Here is a 15,947-nt window from a genome sequence, read left to right on the forward strand (position 1 = left end):
GCACTTGGGATCTCGGTGAGTTTGAGGCTAGTCTGGTCTATAGAGCGAGTGCCAGGACAGGCTCCAAAGCTACACAGAGAAACCCTGTCTCAAGAAACCAAAAATAAATAATAAATAATAAAAGAGAGAGAGAAAAACAAACAACCCTAGTGAAAAATGGCACACAGACATCTTAGCAAAGAATATACAAATAACAAAGAACATATGAAAATATGTTCCATGTTATCACCAGGGAACTTAGAATTAATACTAAAACAATGTAAGGCTTTGGGGCGTGGTTCAGAGGCAGAGTGCCCATATTTGGTCCCCACCTCCAAAACCATACTCAGTCTCTGTCAAGTGTGGTGGCACAAGATGGTAATGCCAGTACTTGGAAGTGTTAGGCAGGAGGATGGCAAGGTTGAAGGCATAATGATGGAGACAGTTAAAAGATCAGTAGTTGCCAGAAGGGGGGAAGTAAGAATGAGTAGGTGGGGCATAGATTAATTTTGGGAGTGGGCAGTGAACCATTATCACACAGATTTACCAGCATAGATCATCAATTAAAAAAAGTATCCTAGTTGTGTGAGGTGAAGATTATGTGTGTGTAGGGTGGGAATTTGTGACAAACCTATGCTTTGTTAAATTTTGCAGTGATCCTAAAACTGCTCTAAAGACAAGGTCAACCGAAAGTGGTAATGTATTGATGCTGTCCTGTCTGGTCTTGCAGAATGATGCTTCATACTTGGTTTTCACATTGTTCATTTCATTCATACATACATTTCATATTTCATCAATTCACACTTGGTTTGTAACTCTGACAGGATCTAAGAACGTCTGTGGAGACCGTAGGGACACAAAGATTTAGCTCTATTTGTGAGGTCTTGTTTTCCATCGAGGGAAAGGACATTGACATGTCCCACTCCTCTGAAAGTCTACACAGGGTTAGCGGGCAAAACTGGGGTGCTTGAGAAGATGACATTTCTGAGTAGGACTCTTAGAGAAAAGGGAACATGATAAGGAATAAGAAGAGTGAAATTTCCAAGTCCGCACTTCTCTAGCTAGAGTGGGTGTTCTCCTTGGCCAACCTTCAAGGCTGCCAAGAGTTCCTGCACTGTCTGGTGGCCTCAGCAAATAAAAACCTTCTGGATAGAGTAGTGTCCTAAGAGTTTTCTTCTCCTGCAGGGTACTTCTTTAAGCAGGAATAGTAAACAACTCAAAAAAGCTTCAGGAAGTCTCCGAAACTGACTATCCCTTGGGCGTCTCTACCAGAGTAAAGAATAAAGCTGATGACAGTCCCCCTTAGAAGGAAGGAAGGTGAGCTGCAAAGAGGACTGAGAGGAAAACAAACAGACTGCAAAGACTCTGAGATGCCAACTGAGGGACCTCGAAAAGACACTCCAATCTGTTGAGCTGCCTGTAGGCTGTGCAGTGTGTTCCAGGTTCCCAGCTTTTGTGAGCTGTCACGCTTGCTGGGGTGGGCCTTGATGATGCAGCTGTCTTTGAGTCGTTTCTGCTCCTGTAAGTGACCCCCTCACTCCTGCAAGTAATCCCAATAACACTCATTGATTGATTGGCTCGTCAAGTTGGATGGGCTTTGGTGGCATGGGATCCCTATGATGAGCAGACGTGTGTTGCGTCTCCTAGGAAAAAATCTGTCACATAACAAGTGGATAGCACGGCGCCTGGTCATGCTGTGCTCTTGTTTAGCAGCGGATGAAGGGTGGAAAGCATGAAAGCGGTGGGAGCCACGGACCGGATAGGTCCGGAGCTGTTCAGGTGCTGCCTCAGGCTCCACCCCGGCCGGCCCTGCCCACTACACCCCGCCCCGCCCCGCCGTTTGGGTTACGCCTCACAGGTCCCGCCCCTTCCGCTGCCGGAGCCCGGAGCGTGCGCGCGCCCGGACGCCTTACAGGAGCGAGCGCGTCCCGGAACCCGCGGCCGGCCGAGCCAGCGGGTGAGACCCGCGGACGCGGCTGAGGTGAGGGCGGGCCCGGGCGCCGGGGGTTGGAGGGTGCCGGGTGAAAGGAAGAAGCCGGGCGAAGGGAAGAAGTGGGCCTCCGAGATCTCGGTCGCCGTGGGCACGTGGCAGGCCCCCACGCGTGGGCCTGCGGCTGCCGGGTGGGCGAGGGTTACGGTGGGGGAGGGGAGGGGCGGGGCCGCGGCGCGCTGCGCGCAGGTGGGGCTGGCGACCGGGGAGTACCGCCCGAGAGCCTTGCTTGCCGGTGCCTCGCGAGGGTCTGGAGGGTAGGCTAGCCCAGGTACAGAGGAGAGGCCTTCCTGATCAGCGAGGAAGTCCGGGACACCCCAAGACGTAGAAATCCACGGCTTCCGGGGTTCCAGCTCCCTGGTAGCCGTGTGTGTTTCGTGTTTTGAGTTCTTGGGCGGAATAAGTGGCAAGGCAGAGGCTGTCACTAGATAATACTACATTTAGCTTAGCCAACCGTCGGCATTGGAAGAAGCGTGTGAGTGAGTTGTGTAAACTGTGCACCTGTCAGATGAGGTACTAACTTTTGCAGGCTGTTCTACACCACTTAGGTTAAGAGGGTTTTGTTTAGGCATCAGGTTGCTTCTACTTTTTCTTGTTAGGAAGTTTTGTTAAGTGCAAGTATTCTTTTCTTTCTCGCCTTCCGCATTCGTTCAGAGTGATCTCTTTTCGTAGTGTGCTGAAGATGTTGGGACCACACAGTTGCCTCCGTGGAACACTGTATCTTTCCTAGATCTGAAATATTGTCAGAATTTCAAATCGTTCCGCAGAAAAGTGCTTCATTCTAGATATGTCACAGGCCTGCTCTGTATCGTTTGAGAACTTGGGAAGTGGGAAGGATCTTCAAAGTTATGTAAACTCATGAGCTGCAGATTCTTCATTGTAAGATCCCAAGAGTGGAAAATAATGGTAGGGAGGCCCTGTTGAACCCCTCCTACTTAGAGATAATGAGCCTGACACCTGGTGAGGTAAGATGTCACAGATTAGTGACAGCCCAAGGGTAGAAATCTGGTGTTTTGATTAAGTCCAGTTCATCTTTCCATTTTTGTGGGCTTTTTGGTCTATTTGTTGGTAATAGGCGGTAAGAGAATGGATCCAGCACATGTAGGGTGAGTTCATTGTGGGTTGGCACTGAGAGATGCTCTCTAAACATGCTATTGTATTGTTTCTAAAAAGGATGATCAGCTTGTGAAGTTATTACAGGAAAGAGGAAAATTGCATTAATTTACATGGATCTGAAAAGATCAGATTGGCCTTTGACAACTAGTTGTAACTGTCCAGCGATTGGAGCCTCAGGAATTTATGTGGACTAATGAAATAATATTAGGAAGTTTTAAATAATTTAATTGAGTATGTGCAAGAGGTATTGTGTATGATGTTAACATCTGCAGGCAGGTCCACCTGGAGTTTGGCAAGTTGTTTCCATACTTTAATCCTCAATATTAGTATTTGTAGGATAGGTATAGTAAGCACAATTGTAAGAATTATGTGAGGCCTGGCACCTAGTCCATGAGAAATAGCTTATATGTTAGTATCTGAGCTTTATCAATGTTTGTGGAATTTATGGCTTCTTAAAAATAAACTTACATTGAAATACTGTCAGGCTATGTGCGTGTAGGGGGGCTGTGAAGATATGTCACAGCATTTCTGTGAAGATCGGAGGACAACTTTCAGTAGTTTGTTATCTCCTGTGGTGGGACCTAGGGATAAAACTCAGGTCATCAGGTTTGTGTGGCAGGCACTTTTAGCCACTGAGGTATCTTGCCAGATTTGCACATGGATTTCTAATGAACTTTCTGACAGTTCAACAGTTACTAAAGAAGTCATGTTCTAATGCAACTTGTAGATATGGACCATGATCCGTCACTTATTTGTTGTTTTTTGTTTGTTTTGTTTTTTGAGACAGGGTTTCTCTGTATAGCTTTGGAGCCTGTCCTGGAACTTGCTTTGTAGATCAGGTTGTCCTTGATCAGCCTGCCTCTGCCTCCCTGAGTGTTGGCTAAGATTAAAGGTGTGTGCCACCACTACCCAACTTATTTATTGTTTTTTAATATGACCTCAGTGTCAAACCCCAGGCCTCAGCCTCCCAAGTGCTGGGATTATGTATTTGATTCACCATGTCTAGTTTATCAATTCCTGAGTTTTATTCTATAAAATGAAAGTGTAAGAACTTAAGAATTTAGGAGTTGGCCGGGCAATGGAGGCAGAGGCAGGCGGATCTCTGTGAGTTCGAGACCAGCTTGGTCTTCGAGAGCTAGTTCCAGGATAGCCTCCAAAGCCATAGAGAAACCCTGTCTTGAAAACCCAAAAATAAACAAACAAAAAAAGAATTTAGGAGTTGTAAGACTTGGATCTTTGATGGAGATGGGGTATTGGAAGGGAGGGAGGATAACAGTATGGTTAGAGAAAAGGATGAGATGTAATAAGAGGTTGAAGCCAGGCCTGATTACTCACTGTATAATCCTACTGTTTGGATGCTGAGGCTGGAGGATTGTTGTATGTTTGAGGCCAACCTGGACTACGTAGTGAATTCCAGGTCACTTTTGGATACAAAATGAAACCCTACCCCTGCCTTAAACAACAAGAGATTTGAGATTGAATATTAGCATCAACCAGACCTCTGCTTTTTCTGTCTCAAGGTGTATAGTCTCATGTAGAATACCTGTGGAGAAGAAACCATGGATTCTTTGGATCACATGCTGACAGATCCCCTAGAACTGGGTCCCTGTGGAGATGGTCATGGTACAAGGATCATGGAAGACTGCCTTCTGGGTGGTACCAGGGTTAGTCTGCCTGAAGACCTTCTGGAAGATGTGAGTGACAACATGGTTGCAGTCATTTCCCTCCTTTTCTTCTGAAACCTTTTCTGTGCATCCTGCCTTTCCAGCTCCCTTCTGTTTTCCTCATTCAGCAGGTGTTCCCTTACTACTTTATAAAGCTTGGTGTAGTTAGTATTCTGACTAAGGAAGACAGTGTAGACTGTAGTCTACATGTTTGATCAACAAGTCAGAATAATAGTAGCATGATATAAATAAACCTTGTTATAACATAATTTTCACAATTAGAAAAAGAAGTTGAATATTTTAAGAGCAGAATTATGTTTCCCTTAACATGGTTTCTCTGTTGGGAATCATTAAACAAATCCAGACCTGTGTATGTGCATAAGGTAACCTTCTGGACAGGACTAATATGTGGCTTGGGATGGGACATCAGTGTGCCCTTGACTACTTTCCCAGGTCACATGTACAGTCATCATTGGTAAGGAGGCTACTAACTATCAAGAGAATGTTTGCCTTAGCCTGCTGTCTCTCTCTCTCTCCCTCCCCCTCATAGGGTTTCATAGGCCAGGTTAGCTTTGACTTTAACGTGCAGCTGATGATGGCCTTGAACTTGGGATCTTTCTTCTGTTTTCCAAGCTCTGGGATTATAGATGTATACCACCATGCTTGGTGTACCTGGGAATAGAACCCTTGACTTTGTGCATAGCAGACAAACATTCTGCCAACTAAGCTACATCCCCAGCCTAGAAACAAACGTTCTACCAACTGAGCTTCATCTCCAGCCATTATTTGTATTTTCTTTGTGTACTCTTTCAAGGACATCTCTTTTATGACATCCATTCTATCATCAGATGCTTATTTTATTACATACCTAGTTCATGCTAGACATGATTAGATGCTAAAACTAAAACTGAATGTAAAAATAAGTTTTGAGGGGAAGGTACTAGATACTAAATCTGAGGTGATTGGGATATATTCATGAAAGGGTGTTTGTTGGTTGAATTGTCATGCTTAAATTTCCATGGCTCTGTTTTATTGTTGGGGTTAAGTCACAATTAACCTAACAGGTTTACATGTCCTGTCTCCCGTCACACCTTTCCTCTCCTTGGTCCAGCCAAACATTGTCTGAAGCTGTTAATTAAAAAATAAAAAATTACAGATAAGAATATATAAACAAATAACTGTATATAGGCACATATATATATAATATATATATACACACACACATATACACACACACATATATTTAAACAATAACAAAACATGCATGTCTGTAGGTGTGAGTGGCATTTGCCACTATTTTTACCTACTTAGGGGCCGAGGCAGAGAAATCTCTTGGGCTCACTAGTTCAAAACCATCTTAAAATGAAACCACCATAAAACAACAGATCCTATCTCCTCTCAAACTATGTAGCTACCCCCCCAGAGTAGTACAGAATTAATGCCATCTAAGACCATATGTATTTTTCTCTGTCTTCATTCCTCCAGTTGACAGTATTCCTTTTTGCTGTTAATTCTTCTACTTTTGGGGCATTATTCAAACTCTTTCCAGCATATTTTCCCCTTTCTGATCCCTTTGACTGTCTTAACATTATCTAGGGTAGACTTTCTTGAGCTGTGTTTTTCTGTACACTTTAACAGTTCATAAACTACTTTGTAACTGTGTTAAGCTTAGTATTTGGTACATATGCATCCAGTATTTAGAGTGAATTAAAAAGGAAGCCCATGTTGGACTTGGTGTATACCTTTAATTCCAACACTTGGGAGGCAGAATCGGGTGGATCTCTGTGAGTTCAAAGCCAGTTTGGTCTACTGCATAGCAAGTTCCAGGAGGCCAAGGCCACATATGGCAAAGTAAAATAAAATATATATTAACTTAAAAGATTGAAGCCCATCCTGCTTCCTTTCTTCTTTTAGTCTTTTTAATCACCTCTCCTTACATCCCCCCCTCCATTAATTTTGTCTTGCTGCTTAGTTTAAGTTGAATTCACATGGTTGCTATCATACCCTTGTTGGCAGAGAGAACCTCCGAATGGGCTTCTCTCTGAGTAATTTTCCTCTGGGTTATATACTGCTATATTGTGGTTTGTGTGCTGTCTTTAATAAACTCTTATTTTGTTTTGAGATAGGGTCTTGCCATGCAGCCCAGACTGGATTTGAACTCATAATCCTCCTGTTTTTGCCTCCCAAGTGCTGGGATTACAGGTAGTTATAGCCAGTTAATCTCTCATTTTTAGAATTGAGACAAGATCGTTAGAATTTTATTCTGTTTAAAAACACTTAAGGATCATAATGAGCTACATCAGAAATGTGAATATACTTAAAACTCCTGAACTGTATACCTAATAGTGATCAAATGGTAAATTTTGTGGTCTGTGAATTTGGCTGCACAGACACAAAATATTAAATGCATATTTATCAGTTGCTTACTTTTCTCCCAGCCTGAGATATTCTTTGACGTCGTCAGCCTCTCCACATGGCAGGAAGTACTAAGTGACTCTCAGCGTGAACATCTCCAGCAGTTTCTGCCTCAGTTTCCTACAGACAATGTGGAGCAGCAGAATGAACTCATCCTTGCCCTGTTCAGTGGGGAGAACTTCCGCTTTGGAAACCCTCTGCACATTGCCCAGAAGCTCTTCCGAGGTCTGTAGCTCAGTGTTTTATTTTTGATAGGGTTGAGTACATACTCACTTAGACACATGTGCCTTTCATTTTCTTCTTCATTTTCATGTATTGATGTGACCTCTGAGCAGAGTGGTTTTGTGTATTTGCTGCCTGTGCTGTTTTTAAAAAGTAAGATTGTATTGATTTATGATAGAAAATACATAATAGAACTTAGCTATGTAACCATCATAAATAAAACATTGTCAGCATCCCAAAGATGTTTATGACTAATTTTTAAACTGCAGAAAAACATAAAATCTCACCACCATGTACACCTTTCTCTTTTAAAGATATCGTCTCACTGTGTAGCCTGAGCTTGCTTTGAGTTTAGGACAGTCTTTTTGCTTTATAGCCTACCTGGGATTTCACACACAGCCACCACTCCTGTTTTAGCAAGTGTATCTTTTCACAGAGGACATACACCCACATAATCACAGTCCTGTTAGCTGACTGTAAGAAAATTTACACTGAATAATATAGAATATTCCTTGCTTTTGTTTTCTTTTGGGTTTTTTGAGACAATGTTTCTCTGTGTAGTTCTTGCTGTCTTGGGACTTGCTTTGTAGACCAGGCTGGCCTCAAACTCGCAGAGTCTGCCTGCTCTCCCAAGTGCTGGGATTAAAGATTTGTGTGCTTGCCTGCCTGCCTGCCTGCCCGCCCGCCCGCCCTCCCTCCCTCCCTCCTTCCTTCCTTCCTTCCTTCCTTCCATCCATCTATCTGTTTCTCTGTGTAGCAGCCCTTGCTGTCCTGGAACTCACTCTGTAGACCATGCTGGCCTTGAACTACCAGAGATTCCACTCCCTCTGCTTCCTGAGTGCTAGGATTAAAGGTGTGCACCACCACCGCCTAGCTCATTTTTGTTTTTTTAAGCACTCTTGAAATGTCTTTATAAGTTGCTCTTTAGATTTGTACAGTACTTAGGGAGCATGTGGTATGTTTTAATTTTGTGTTATTTAGTTCTGTGTACGGAGGATTCTTTTTGCTTTCTGGACACTGGCATTTTTTAAGAGCCCAGTACATTTTTGTTGTATACTGTCCTACTCTCTGAATTTTTCTTGTTGCTTCATATATGCTTGTGTCACATGCTTTCGGCAAGAATGTTATGTGGTAACTTTCCGTCTTTTCCATCATACCATTTCAGTTTTCCATCATTGGTAATGCCACCTGTAGTTGTTTGGTTAGGTGTTAGCTAAGCCTTTTACTTTAATTTTTTTTAATTTAATTTAATTTTATTTTTGAGGCCAGGTCTCTCTTACTATGCAGTCCTGGGTGGCCAGGAACTCTCTGTGGAGATCATGCTTGCCTCAACGTCACAGTGATCCACCTGCCTCTGTCTTCTGAGAACTGAGAATAAGGGTGTGTATCATATAGCCTTGCTACACTTCTTGATTTTAAGGGCATCTTTTTATTTATTTTTTAGTTAAGACATCTGGTAGGCGGTACTTTGGGATCAAGTTTTATTTCTCAGAAGCCCTCATTTTAACTAGTATTTTTTTTTCCCCTCCACTGGTGATCTTTGCTTGAATCAGCCATTGCTTCAAGTATTACAAGACCACTGGAGGTCACTCTTAGATGACAGTTTTCTTTCTGACCTATGGAGAAGAGCAGAAACCTCTTCCTTTTTCTCAGGTGACTTTGTTTTGGCAAACTGGCCTAAATGTGCAGTGTTATTTCCTTGAGTCATGTTAAAAGGAATACTTGATTTTGGCTAAAGACTAGAGAGAACAAGTCTATTGCTTCAAATCCCTTGTTTTACTGAGGATCTTAACCTGGGTTTATAGTCCTCTTACCTGGCCTTCCAAGTAGCTGGGGTGATAGGCACACCACTATACACAACTGCTTTTCTTCTTTGATGGGTTATTAGTATAAAGACAAATTCTCCTTTGGTCAGTAGCATTCTGTCTCACTTTGGCTCAAGTCTCTGGAGGGAGGACGCTGTCTTCCCTTGAAGGATTTAGAGGTTATAGAAGGGCCCTGTGAAAGGGGCAGTGCTGCTGTGCATCCTCCACAGCGTGATGGTGGTATCGTATGCAGACAAGTTATGGAGGTGAAGATGGGTTTCTGTGTATTTCTCTGACTGGTGCTGTATTTCAGTTCCAGTTTTGCTGAAGATAATGGTGTTACTGTGGTTACTATGGTTTCTAGCCTTAATTGAGTTATCACTGTTTTTTACTATTTACTTTTGGGTCTCTCTCTTGATACTCCTAGTCGTTTTTTTTTTTTCTTTCTTTGCTACAATCACATCTTTTGTATATTCATTACATATATGTGGAATGATGCATATACAGTTGTACCTGTGTTTTTAAGATGGACACTTTAACCCTGAGGTGGTCAAGTATCGTCAGCTCTGCTTCAAGTCACAGTACAAGCGGTATCTCAACTCCCAACAGCAGTATTTCCATCGGCTGCTAAAACAGATTCTTGCTTCCAGAAGTGTAAGTAATGCTTAGAACTAGGTATGCAACATGGATAATAACCTGGCAAGCACCATGACATCAAGTAGTGATTCTGATGCAAAAACCAAGAGAACCACTAACAAAAGTTGGGCTTTCTTCTAACTTCTTATGAGCCGTTGTTTAGAATCAGTATTTACAAAGAAAAGCAAAGCTATTCAGACTTATCCTGGGTTATTAAGGATATCTAGGATGCTTTTGGGGGAGACTCATCATGGTTTTTTGAGGGTATCTATGGTACTTTTGGAACTGATGTGCAAGTATATACCGTCTTCTGATCCCTTCCAGTTGGTAATTCTCTGAGGCAGTTACTAGGAGTGCCTAACTTTATCACATTTATACTTACTTTGTGTGCAAGTGTGTGCTTATGTATGGGTGCGCATGTGCCACAGAGCATGTATGGCGCTCAGAGGGCCACTTACTGGTGTGTGTTCTCTCTGTCCTGTGGCTAGGTCCCAGTGATCAAACTTGTCAGGCTTGGTGGCAAGTGTCTTTACCTTCTGAGCCATCTCAATGGCCCTGTTACAACTTCTTTTAAGTTCTTTGAGATTTAGTATAGAAATATCTGGATGTTTAGTATAAGTATTAATTCTGGGTGAAGCAGGTCAACACTAAAATTAGGTATTTTTTACCATGTAATTCAGGTTGTTTGTTTCTTTTCCCCCCCTTTTTTTATTTGGTTTTTGTTTGTTTGTTTGCAGGGGGTAGCGGGGGAGGAGGCAGAGTTTTTTTTTTTGTGTAGCCCTGGCTGGTCTGGAATTAGTTCTGTAGATGATCAGGGTCTTGAATTTATAGAGATCTGCCTGCACTTGCTCCTGACAAGTGTTTCTTAAAATGTTTACAACCAGAAGTGTTTTGAATTTCAGATTTTTTTCAGAGTTCTGGAATACTTGTATGTATTTTTTGGGGATAAGACACGTTGTAAATAAAATTAGGTTTACCTATGAAGCTCATATATGTAGGCTGAAGGTGATTTTATATAAAGTATTTTCAATGTATTTCTTGTTCTTGGGCTTCAGTCTGTGACACAAGATGCAGTGCAGCTATTTTCACCTGTGATGTATTGGTACTCATGAAATTTTAGATTTTGGTATTTTTTATATCATGAATGATAAAACTAAGTAATGTAGGTACTTTTTACTTATACATACTCTTATGTAGTATGTTTCATCATTATTTGGAGGGGTGAGAATTGGGTATTTTTTAGTACAGACTGTCTGAAGAGCAAGATTTGATGATGACCTGGCTTCTCTTCCACCTCATGGTAGGATCTGCTAGAGATGGCTCGTAGGAGTGGCCCGGCTCTTCCCTTTCGCCACAAGCGCCATTCACCATCCCGAAGCCCCGAGGAGCGGGAGTGGCGGACCCAGCAACGTTATTTGAAGGTCTTGCGTGAAGTAAAGGAGGAGTGTGGTGACACGGCCCTGTCCTCTGATGAAGAGGGTGAGTGTCTTTGGGTACTTCTGGGAATCTAGGGTACTGGAGCCAGTGGTAGCCATGTGTTTCCCAATAAAGGAGCCCTCTGAGTTGTCTTGTTTGAGGGGGTGGAGAGTGGGACTCACTAGCTCTTGGTGGTTGAGTTGCTGAGGCGTTGTGTTAAGAGTGACTACATGCCCTCTTTACTCTTGTGCTAATGTGGCACTTAGGTTAGATGAGAACATCTTGGACAGATCCCTGCAGGACAGGGTCTTTCCTCTGCTCCCATTGTGCCACTTGAGAGAACTGCTTTTCCCCTTACAGGAGAGTAGTAGTGACTGTTGGCCTGCTGCAATGCGACCCCATCACTCTGTTGAAGTCTCTCTCCTGGAAGAGCCGTTTAAATGACCTAAGTGTGCTCCAGCTCATCTGGGGAAAGGGTCAGAAAGGAATGTGGAACCCTGGCCTCCATGTTGTTGGCTTAGCCCTGTTGAACCCAAATGGCCACTTACCCAATCTCCCCTATTGGAGTCCACAGCCACGTTGGATTTACAAGAAAAATTTTCTTTTGAAGATCTCAGCTCATGGCTTCCAAGTTCTCCAGCACGTTCTCCTAGTCCCGCGGTGCCCCTGAGGGTGGTGCCCACGCTTTCCACTACGGATATGAAAACCACAGGTGAGAACTGAGCTGATGCTACTGCAGTTTCAAGACATCGTGGTGCAGAAAAGTGAGAACCCCTTAAGGAGGTGGGGACTAGAATCTTACCTAACAGCAATACTGCTTAGAAGAGGGAGATTTGGAGACATGTGATATCATGCAGTACTATTGCCATTTAGAGGTAGGCTTCCCTACTTTCCTTTATTTTGAAATTGTCTTAAGGATCTGATCAGTTGGTATTTTGGGCTAAAAGGCATAATCTTGTGTGAACTAGCAATAGAATGTACGACCAGACCCATAGACCCATAGACTCCCTAGACTGTAACGACAAAGAAGAACTTGAATTTGGAATAGGAAACGGGAGAATGCCAAGCCTCTTGAGTGTGCTTATGGGTCTCCTACATAATTGAAGTTACTTACTGGGCAATGTATAGAGAAATGATGGAATACTGATCCTGGAACTGTGGGAAGACTTTTCTGCTTATAGTACACAGAATCAGAAGCAGCTTGCTTTTGAATGTCTCAGTGACTAGGTAGATTTAAGTTACAGCACCATTGTAGTGAATGATCGGGTCCATGTGGTTTGGTTCATTTACTTTCAGATAAAATAGAGCTGGGGGACAGTGACCTGAAGATTATGTTAAAGAAGCACCATGAGAAGCGGAAACATCAACCAGTAAGATTGTGGTGGGAGTGGCCATTCATCATTTTCAGCCTGGGTGCATCTGGTCTGACTGTCCTGAGGTAGTGGTAGTCACTACCTGCATTGTGCTTTTTGTTAGCACTGTCAGAGACAGGAGCAGCAAGAGAGGCTACTTAGCATCAGAGGTGTGAGAGTCGAGTACTTTGGCTTTACAAGGCATGGTTGACAATGTGAGCTTCATTCAATCCTGTGGTCTCACTGGTGTGTGAATGAATCATGAGCTCTCCCATTCCCAGAAGCTGAGTTTATCCTTGGTCCTGCGGCCAGTAAGTGGCAGAGCCAAGAGTCAAACTTTGTGTTGCTCTTCCCATTTTGTGTTGCTTCCATTATCATTTCACTATGAAGGCACACCAAAGTGGAAAAATGGCAGTGGACAGGACAGCCATCTGAGACAGGGGTGAGGTGGGGGGATAAGGGAGGGAGAATTGCTCTTTCTGTCTTCACCAAGCAGACCTCTCGAGTCCCCAGGATCTTTATTCCAGACTTGTAAACTGTAACAGTATAAGACTAGTTTATGAATGTGTAAAATAAGGGTCTTTATGAACTGCAGCTGCCTTACAGCAGAAAGGGGGGGCAGGTTTTTCTATGCACCACTGTGAAGAGCAGTAGTTGATATTTCTATATATTTTCGTTCAACATGATTCCCTCAGGTGTCCCTGAAGTACTGTTAGGTAAATTGGCACAGTCACCATCAATTTGGGGTTCGTTTTTGGTCCTCTATAACCAGATCTCTGATGTCATATCTAGGACCACCCAGACCTTTTGACAGGGGACCTGACCCTCAGTGACATCATGACTCGAGTAAATGCCGGCAGGAAGGGCTCTCTAGCAGGTAAAAGACTGTGGGTTGCTCTCAGATACCTTCACCCAACTTACGATGTTATTATAGGACACTTTGTATGTGACCATAGCTTCTTTTATGCCGACCACCTTTGTTTTGTAATTGTCCTCTGAATTTAATACAGCACAGCAGGGTGTGGGGAGAGGGCTCAGTGGATACTGTACTTGTGCGAGTGTGAGGACCTGAGTTTGTATCCCCCAGCACCCATGTAAGAGCTGGGTAAGTGTCACACCTGCTGTATCACCAGTACTCAGGAGGCTGAGAGAGCATCTCCTGGGCAAGTTGACTAGCTAGAGCCCCTCCTTAGACTAGAGAGGCCCTGCTTCAGGAAACAAAGTGGAGAGTGGTTGAGGAAGATGTTCCATGTCAACTTTTGGCCTCCATGTGCACGTACATACATCCCTACACATGTACATGCTTATACCTGCACCATACACCTGGATACTTGAGTAAAATGAAATCACATCAGCACAGCATATCATTAGATGTTAAAATTAAATAAGTCATGTACTGAGTTTGATTTTTCAAAAAAGAATCTTTAGTGTCTTATTGCTGGAGTTTTGGACAGGCTTGGGAAGCAAATGTAGGTAAGACTTCTCACTTCATAATGCATTTTTGTGAGTTGTGTTTTTTTTTTCCCCACCTTCCTAGCCTTATATGATTTGGCTGTTCTTAAAAAAAAGGTGAAGGAAAAAGAGAAGAAGAAGAAAATAAAGTTGATTAAATCAGAGGCAGAGGATCTGGCTGAGCCTCTAAGCAATACTGAAGGAGTCCCAACTCTCTCCCAGGCCCCCTCTCCGCTGGCAATATCGTCTATCAAGGAAGAGTGAGTGGGGCGCGGAGATACTGGCTGCACTGGGAGGGAGGAGTTAAGTACAGGCTGAGTCCTGTTTTGGGCCTTGGGTGAGCTAACTGTGTTCTGAGCCCTGGGATCTGCTGGGAAAATGTACCGTGTTCTCTTTTCTAAAGCTCTTGAGTTCTTGTGATTATTATAAGGAGGCCCAGGGGACCTGAACCAATCTGGTGTATGTTGTTGGTTTTTTTTTTTACTTTTTCCTTCATTGAAGAAAAAACCATTTGTAACATTCATGTGTGTGTGCAGGTGCATGTGTGTGTTGTGTGTGTGGAAGTCAGGACAGCTTGGAGGAGTTGGCAGTCCCTTTCTACTGTGTGGGGCCCAGATAGAAAACACTTAGGTTTTCCACTTACGTTTTCTTCCCTCCTTGTTAGGCCCCTGGAAGACATCAAGCCTTGCCTCGGAATCAATGAACTATTTCCCAGTTTCTTCTCTCTCCTGTTAGAGATCTTGCTGGAGAGTCAGGCTAGCCTTCCTACGGTAAGAGTTATGCAGATGTTAAAGTTTTGCAATTGCTGTACTCTTGAGTGGTCCCTAGCTTCTGGTTATGGTTTCTTCTGTTACTGTGATAAAAATCACGGACAAAGAAATCTGGGGAGGAAAGGGTTTATTTCACCTTACATCAGTAAGAGAAGTCAAGGTATGGTTAGCTACAAGGAGGAGTGCTGCTTTTACTGGCTTGCTTCCCATGGCTTCCTCAGCCTGCTCTCTGTACCGCCCAGGACTACCTGCCCAGGTGTGGTGCTGTCAAGAGAATGCCTCACAGACTTGCCCACTGAAATCAGATGGGGCCTGTCATTCAAGGAAGGCAGATATTCCCAGATAACTATGTCACCTTGGTGGGAAGTAGGGCTCAGGTGAATTCCTCCTACAGCACTGCAGTTGCCTTACATTGGAAATTTGGCAAGTGATGTACATGCTCTCCTGCTCTCACACATCCCGGAATCATTGGTGTAAAGAGAAACCTGACTGGGTTCCATCTTTTCCTCTCCCTCAGCTGGAGGATCGGGTTTTGGACTGGCAATCTTCTCCAGCTAGCTCTCTCAACAGCTGGTTCTCTGCTGCCCCCAACTGGGCTGAGTTGGTGTTGCCTGCTCTGCAGTATCTTGCTGGAGAAAGCCGAGGTGAGGTCTTTTCTGTGAGGTTTCATCATGTTTTCCTTTTTTATATAAAAAATTCTTGCAGTAAACTGTAGCTGCTCATTTGCATCAGATCCATCCTTTCTTGATACACCAAAAAAAGCTCTCTCAGGGTGAAGGCTACTCTGAGGCTAACACTGTCTACATGTGTGTCTTGGTATATGTCTTATTCATGTGATCCATCTCTTGCAGCTGTTCCTTCTAGTTTCTCTCCATTTGTTGAATTCAAAGAGAAAACTCAGCAGTGGAAATTGCTTGGTAAGTTTTATAAATCCCCAAGAGGCCTGCTTGCCTGCCTTCCTTTCTTTTTTCTTTCTTTCTTTCATCCTTCCCTCCCTCTCCCCTTTTCTTTCTTTCTCTCTCTGCCCCTTCCTTCCTCCCTTCCTTTCCTTTCCTTTCCTTTCCTTTCCTTTCCTTTTTTTTTTTTAAATGAGAGAAAGCAGTGATGGGAAGAATATCAGAGAGGAGGGT

The 15,947-nt window shown here is 43.4% G+C and overlaps 1 protein-coding gene across 8 annotated transcripts in view; it reads left to right on the forward strand.

Moving 5' to 3' along the window:
* The first annotated feature begins 1,867 nt into the window (after window positions 1–1,867).
* Nfrkb (nuclear factor related to kappaB binding protein) overlaps window positions 1,868–15,947 on the forward strand; it is a 35,271-nt gene continuing 21,191 nt past the window's right edge. For 4 of the 8 annotated variants that reach the window (XM_005084440.4, XM_013123930.3, XM_013123929.3 and 1 more), the window contains exons 1-12: window positions 1,868–1,960; window positions 4,606–4,779; window positions 7,188–7,389; window positions 9,718–9,845; window positions 11,132–11,306; window positions 11,818–11,955; window positions 12,540–12,613; window positions 13,388–13,472; window positions 14,133–14,307; window positions 14,712–14,817; window positions 15,335–15,461; window positions 15,669–15,734. In XM_005084440.4, coding sequence (XP_005084497.1) covers window positions 4,645–4,779; window positions 7,188–7,389; window positions 9,718–9,845; window positions 11,132–11,306; window positions 11,818–11,955; window positions 12,540–12,613; window positions 13,388–13,472; window positions 14,133–14,307; window positions 14,712–14,817; window positions 15,335–15,461; window positions 15,669–15,734 — 1,411 coding nt within the window. In that variant the 5' untranslated portion in view covers window positions 1,868–1,960; window positions 4,606–4,644. Of the gene's footprint in view, window positions 1,961–1,994; window positions 2,101–2,461; window positions 2,483–4,605; window positions 4,780–7,187; window positions 7,390–9,717; window positions 9,846–11,131; window positions 11,307–11,817; window positions 11,956–12,539; window positions 12,614–13,387; window positions 13,473–14,132; window positions 14,308–14,711; window positions 14,818–15,334; window positions 15,462–15,668; window positions 15,735–15,947 lie in introns of those variants that run through there. The other 4 variants (XM_005084441.4, XM_005084442.4, XM_021235533.2 and 1 more) reach the window with 3 other exon arrangements.

The sequence above is a fragment of the Mesocricetus auratus genome, unplaced genomic scaffold (genome assembly GCF_017639785.1).
Source record: "Mesocricetus auratus isolate SY011 unplaced genomic scaffold, BCM_Maur_2.0 Super-Scaffold_100022, whole genome shotgun sequence".
NCBI lineage: Eukaryota > Metazoa > Chordata > Mammalia > Rodentia > Cricetidae > Mesocricetus > Mesocricetus auratus.